The sequence below is a fragment of the Arachis ipaensis genome, chromosome B6 (assembly GCF_059453495.1).
Source record: "Arachis ipaensis isolate K30076 ecotype BB chromosome B6, ASM5945349v1, whole genome shotgun sequence".
In the NCBI taxonomy this organism is placed as follows: domain Eukaryota; kingdom Viridiplantae; phylum Streptophyta; class Magnoliopsida; order Fabales; family Fabaceae; genus Arachis; species Arachis ipaensis.
This window is the reverse complement of record NC_142441.1, coordinates 11,664,133-11,671,200: the sequence shown is the minus strand read 5'-3', so window position 1 is coordinate 11,671,200 and position 7,068 is coordinate 11,664,133. Positions and strand designations below refer to the sequence as shown.

Below are 7,068 nucleotides of genomic sequence, written 5' to 3'. Positions count from 1 at the left end.
TCCATATTATTGATTGGTTTAAAGAACCTAGTAACTACCATTTTTGTCCAATCTATTCAATCCCAAGTCAACTGCAGACATAACCATATTTTACGGCTCGGAAATTTAATTGACATTTTCAATAAGAAAATTTTCTAAAATATAGTATCACCAACCATTTTTTTCCTTTTCTTTTCCCCGTTAAAACACTTTTTCATAACCTAGATTTGATTTGTCAAGTCATTTTACTTGTAACCCAAAATTGCTACATTCATTATCATAGGCAACAAGCAAATTTGAAGGCAGCTAGCCAAGAATTAAATAGATAATAATTATTCAAAATGATTGGAGCAAAAAAGAGAAGAGAAAAAATTATCCCGATGATCTCCATATCCTTCCCTCCAAAGAAACCACCATAACAGATACATCATCATGATATTTACGCCTATCTCCATGAGGAATATCAAGCAATTCATGAAAATCCATTCCTACAAAATTTATCAATAAATATATAGATATATAAGAACCAAATCAATTGAGCCAAGAATAATTTATTCTCTCACAAGATTTTGTCATATTGGCATAACAGCTAGGGAAATTTTCAAGTACTCTCGTGGTTTTAACCATTGATCTCAATCATGTATATATTTTATGATTGAGATCAATAGCTAAAACTACTGGAACACCGATATTTTTGGAATACTTGAAATGCTTCTGACACTAAACCCAACAGATAGTATAATGTCATAGTATTTGTTACAGGTAAAGTCCTCATGTAGAAGCTACGTTAGATCTGATTAACTACCGAGTGAAAACTATATTTTAATTACCATACGTCCATTCCCAACCAAACTTTAGTTAACAAATTAGGTATCCTTTTTTTGTTAGCACATGAAAACCTAAGATTAGGTATCTATTGTTATTTCTGATATTCAAGATAAGAAGCTTCAAAGTGTGTAAAAAACTGACCATTCTTCTTAGCAGCACGGAGAAGAAGCTCCGCGATAAGATATTGAGCAGGATCGCCACCGGGGACATTTTCCATGAACCACGTAACATGGGCAACTACCTCTTCATTGCTGAAATATTGGTAAAGCCCATCGGAGGATAGTACCAAGAACCGATCACTTGAGCAAAGCCGATGATGAACAACGGAAGATGTGCAACTTAGGTAAGGAGCATTGCCCACATAATCAACTCGAAACATCTCCAGTAGAGGTTCATTGAAAGATGGCTAAATAATACGATTCAAGTTAGTAAAAAGGTTTGAAGAACTATGCATATTCCTCAAAGCAACCTATAGCCAGCAACATATAGGCAGCATTGTGTTGAACAATTAGCACACTCAAAAATCATTATTTAATATACCATTATCCTTAATTAAGTTATGAGCGACGTAAATTGTATATATATATATATATATATAAAAGATGCACACAAATAGACTCCATACCAATAAGCTATATACAAAAGGAGTACAGCAAACTAAATTTCAGATAGCCAAAGTCAGAAGATCAACTGACCCTCTTCAGGAATCCGGCACCAAATGCTCTGGTGACTTTTAATTGTCCTTTCACTCTATCATTGAATATGGCTTGATTATCATCTGGGTGTTCTGCTCTTATTCTAAACACTTCCTGCAAGAAAAATTGAAAAAAAATAATCAGCAAAGGAATAAAACCAACATCTTAAAAATACGAAAACTTTTCTTTCTAGTAAAGGCTTATAACTAATTATGTTCATATATAGCACCACACAAACTTTTCCTTTTAATTTGCTCTTATCCATTTTTAGAAGTTTCAATCAAACTATCTAATCTAAATAATAAGGTCAATCTTGTTCTTGACTGCAATATGTGTTGCATGTGTAAATCATGGATATAAAAATATGCAGACATTGCTCATAAAAAAGGGGATAGTAAAAAATATTATGATGATGAAATATGAATAAAAGCCAATGAGACAGAAAAAACTGAAACATAAACAAAATTATTCAAATTTCATACATAATATAGATCATATTGTCTACAAATGAAAGGCTTCTCCAAATTTTTGTTATAGTATATAACTGTCTATTGAATAACAGGGAAATCCAAATGACAAAAATTAACAATTACTTCTGATCCATATAGCTGCAGCTAATCATGGAAAATGTTCTCCTCAGTATCTCCCAGAAGCAAGAATTTCAGTGTTTGAAAGGTCAAATTCAAAATCCCCCCATGTTAACAAATATGAATAAATTGTTGAAAATACATGTGCAGGGACATGAACAACTCACACATACACATGCAAGCACCAAGAAGTAGAACGTAATTCAATAACTAATGTATGTCTAGTGGATCACATTTCAGAATTTCAAGATGTGATCACAATTCCTTAGCTTCTCAAAATAAATACCATTTGTTATTTACTTCATTGATCAACAAAAACATTTCTTTTTCTGAAAAAAAGAAGGAAACACACCTCTTCAATACTTGTGCTGTGATCTGTTGAAAGCTGAACAGCCCTCATTTTCAGTCCACAAAGGGAAATCTCTCTGTTTTTGTTCATCATGTTAAGACGACTGTTTATGTTGTGCATTGGAGACTCCTCTGAAATTCTATCCAGCTCCATGCCAACTAATGATTCTCTAGATCGATTTCTATGCCTCACGTCATCCTTGATGAAGCTTGGATTGGGATGACGATCATTTGGTCTTTCTTGCGCCAAAATTACACGGCTGTCTCCAACATTCATTACATAAACATCCTGATCCTTCATTAACATCACTAAAACACAAGATCCCATTAAGGCAAGCTCTGGATTTTTATCTAGATTATTCTCAACCATGTCCATGTATGCTTCTTCTGTTCTTTCAAGAGCTTGTGCCATTGCTCTTAAAACTGCACTATGATCTACTCCAGACTTGCATTTTCTAATAGGCCCCAAGGTTTCTACTATTTTCTTGTCAACACAGGCTTCTTCCCTATGCCAATCATAATTCCAAGGAAAAAGGTTTTTGCGCAAGGACTTCTGCTTCCTGTACATATTTCTGATTTTCATACTGATATACGATTTTCTCGGATCCTGCCTTTGTCCTTTAACAGAAAAAGTAGCAACAGGAACTTGGTTGTTTGAACTAAATCCAGTGCCTCCATTTTCTCCTGATGTAGTAGGGCCTTCATCCTGATGTCTAGGTCTATCTTCTTGTGTTATTTCCCTAGCAATGGAAGAATCCTTACCTTGCTCTGAGACTGACAGAAAACCCTGTTCGTCCCAAGATTCCATCTGAAGTAACTCATAAAGTTTCATGCTTTTTCTACCTTGACCATCCAATCGGGAGATACTAGGACTTCCACAATTAAGCTGTTCCACATTCACCTTAACGTCAGTGTTTTCCTCCACTATCTCGCTGCTAGATGATTGATCCTTGACCTTAGCTGGACAAGAATCTTCCAAACAGCAAGAACTTTCTGACATTTCCTCTCCTTTGCATTCTGGAGGAACCATTGCATTCACTCTTTTATGGACTTCGGGTTCAAGTGGATTGACGGTATTATATTCATAATGCCAGAGCAATCCCTCTAATTCCTTGTCTATAAATCTATAAAGATTGCTCATCAGAAAATCAGGTGCATCTGGTCCACTAAAACCGTCATATATCCCAATAAACAGCCACCCTTGTTCTTCAGAAAGTACAACATGCACCCTATCTTCACCAGCCTTGCCATGAGCCCACTGCAAATTGTGGGTTTGTTTATACTCAAATTCAACACAATCTCTTGAGACTTCAGGCCGAAACTTTGCCTCTTTGGAATTCCAAGCTAGTTGAGTCACGGGGTGAAGGAATAACCGTTGCATCCAACTACCACCCATCGAATGCTTAGAGAAAGTCCGAGAAAGAGAGTTTCTCATAGGTCCACTTACACTTCTCATCAGGCGGTGGAGGTGCGGCCTTCGGCGACCACGAGCAAGTGGTGCGGAGAAGTTGGATTTGTCAGTGGCATCAAGAGGACCAGACATAACCCCCTTCTCCATTGGCCCAGACATGAAACCACCACCCTTATCCAAAGGACCAGAGGCAAAACCCCTCTCCAAAGGTCCAGACATGAAGCCATTCAAAGGTCCAGAGCCACGGGGAACAGGCTGCAAAGGGATTGCAGCAAATGAGGCAGTTCCCTCAAACGACGCAGCAGGTTCTAGGAAATTACTAGCAAGTAGTGCATTCTGGTTACCGGTCCTGGCAGTTGAAACATTGGCACTGACCGAAGCCCCTGAGATTGTTTTGAATGTGGTTTCAGGTAAGTTCTTCCCTGGCTTGTGTGTGGCAGAAGAATCTTCAATGCCATCATTCCTAAATGACCCACTCAATGTCTCCGAATCAAGGGTGCTAGAATCTAGTGTAAACCTCTCAGAATTTGATGGGGTAATAGCAGGAGATTCAAAAATGGATGGCCTCACATAACAAAAGGAGTGGCCTAAACCTTCATCTAATGGCTCCAAAAACTCCAAATCAACCCCATTCTTGCCGTTATATGGCACCAAACAGCTAAAAACGCGAGAAGTTCCATTACCCATTATTGCAAAAGCAAACACCCCTGATACACAGAGAGGCCAATACAATGTTTCTGTACCTTAGCAACATTAGCAAACAGATACACAAACAAGAAAGCCACTTCTCAAAAACAGCATAAACCCTTTATTGCTGTGATTACACAGGTGACCATGCACCATCATTGTAATCATCATGACCATCATAACCATCAAATTCCTAAGCTGAGAGCGATGCAACCCATGTGATGTTTGGGAAAAAGCTAGCATAAAAAGAAGCCAAAACACTATCTTGCGAAGTGGGTGTGAATCAAACGAAAGAACACCATCGAGTGAATACTTAAAGCAGCAAAGTCAGGTTTTTGCACAAGAATGTTAACGATCTAACCTTGTGGGCACTCCACATGAATGAAGTTGTGGATCGGGGCACACTTGCAAACGGATCTAAGAGCACTAAACACAGTGAATTGAAGACATCAGAAACAAACGCACCGGTCCCATTTTGAAAATCATGTTTTTTCTTGTTATTTGTTTCTATTTTTAGCCGAGAAATATAAACTTTATGGAGGGAACAGTGTTGGAGTGCAGAAATTGAATGGCGGAGGTTCAGAGGGAGAGAGCAAGCGAGGATTTTAATGGAAGAAGTTAAGAGGGGGAAGAGGTGTGAAATGGAGGAGTATGCGGTTTGACTAATGAGGAAAGCAACGCGAGAGACGAGAAGAGAAAATAAGAGAAGACAAGACGCAGCAGAAAGAGGAAATTTGGGGTTTCTTCTGCCTTTGCAATAAGTAAACGAAATAAATATTAAAATAATAAATTAAAAATTAGAGTTTAATTATAGAATAATTGGTACTAATATTTACTCTACTACTCCATATCAAATAACTCAACTTTTTTTTTTCACAAATAAATATTTAGTAAACAAAAGGAAGATAATGTTGTGATAAGAACAAAAGTGGATGTCCATTGAATGATTTAACCTTTTTTCATGATAAATGATCATGTTACCAAAAGAATCTCATTAAATGAAAGTTAAAAAATAAACCCTTCATACATGTATAAATAGGACATGATCTGAAGCCATACACGTACAAGTAATAAAAACAATTCTCTCTCCTTTCTTGTGTTACAAATATTACTCACTCATTCTCTTTTATTTCTGTGTGGTTTTAAACTACAATAATTATAATATCTATAAATATATATATATATATTACTTATATTATAGTGAGATAAGAACATATTTATTTTTCTATTTTATATTTACGTCTTCCTTATTTATTTATTTATTTCACAACACGTTATCAGCACGAGACTCTGATCAAATTTTTACAGAAGACTCAGGTAACAAATTTTCATTATGTCGAAACTCTCTCATCTTGAATTCAATGCTCTTTATATATCTAGAAATAATTATTTATCATGGATATTAAATGCTGAAATCCATCTTGATTCAATGGATCTTGGAGATACCATTAAGGTTAAAAATAATGCATCCCAAAAGGATAAAGCCAAGGCCATGATTTTTCTTCATCGTCATCTTGACGTATGATTGAAAAATGAATATCCCACATTAAAAGATCCTGCAGATCTGTGGAAAGACCTTGAAGAAAGGTACAATCATGTGATACTTCCTCAAACCCGATATGTTAGGAAAAACTTTTTCGACCTTCCATGCCTCGAATGTGCTCTTGCAGTAGCAATCGAGAAAAAAGATTTAAAAAATTTTTTTGAGCTAATTTCTTGCCTTCTTGTTGTTGAGCGCAACAATGAGTTACTCTTAAAAGAATCATGAAGCGCGCCCAGCTGGCGCCGCCCCATTTCCTGAAGTAAATGCGGCAAACTACCCCATAAGAGGTAAATGGCAAGGTTTTAGTAACAAGAAAAATTATGGAAGGAAAAGGAATTATGTTTAAAAGAGAGGATCTCACCAGAAGTGGGATAAAAAAAAGAAATAATGGACAAAGTAAATCAATTGAGGATAAATGCTTCCGTTGTGGTGGAAAGGGCCATTGGTCACGTATCTGTCGTATCCCAAGGCACCTAGTTGATCTTTATCAAGCATCCTTGAAAAAGGATGACAAAGAAAAGGAAACAAATTTTGTTTCAAATTATGAAAATTTCACCACTCATTATGATGTATCTAATTTCTTTGAGGATTCTGAAAGAAATATTGGCTATTTGATCAATGATGAAATAGTTTAATATGTGTGTTTGTTAAGTATTCATATGAATAATTTTACTGTGCATGTACTTTTACTCATTTTATTATTATTATTATTTGTTTTTGAAGAAAAATGGCAAGGACATATTCTGAAGATATTTGCCTTGCGAATAGTGCAAGTTCGCACACTATTCTTAAAAGTAATATATATTTACCCATCTTGTGCCAAAAGAAGAGTATGTTAATACTATTATTGTCTCGGGCAATGTGATAGAAGGCTCCGGAAGAGCTATAATTTTGTTTCCCGGAGGAACAAAATTCATAATAAATAATGCACTATTATCTACCAAGTCTCTAAGAAACTTGTTGAGCTTTAAAGATATTCGTCGAAATGGA

General features: G+C 36.0%; 1 protein-coding gene across 1 annotated transcript; it reads right to left on the bottom strand.

Annotated features, from left to right (window-relative positions):
- Positions 1–222: 222 nt before the first annotated feature.
- Positions 223–5,279, bottom strand: POL (Protein phosphatase 2C family protein). Its single transcript, XM_016350179.3, has 4 exons — positions 2,442–5,279; positions 1,503–1,616; positions 949–1,213; positions 223–467 (listed from the first exon to the last, which is right to left on the bottom strand). The coding sequence occupies exons 1-4, from the start codon at positions 4,533–4,535 to the stop codon at positions 352–354; spliced, it is 2,589 nt and encodes an 862-aa protein (XP_016205665.1). The 5' UTR covers positions 4,536–5,279; the 3' UTR covers positions 223–351.
- Between the last annotated feature and the right edge of the window lie 1,789 nt (positions 5,280–7,068).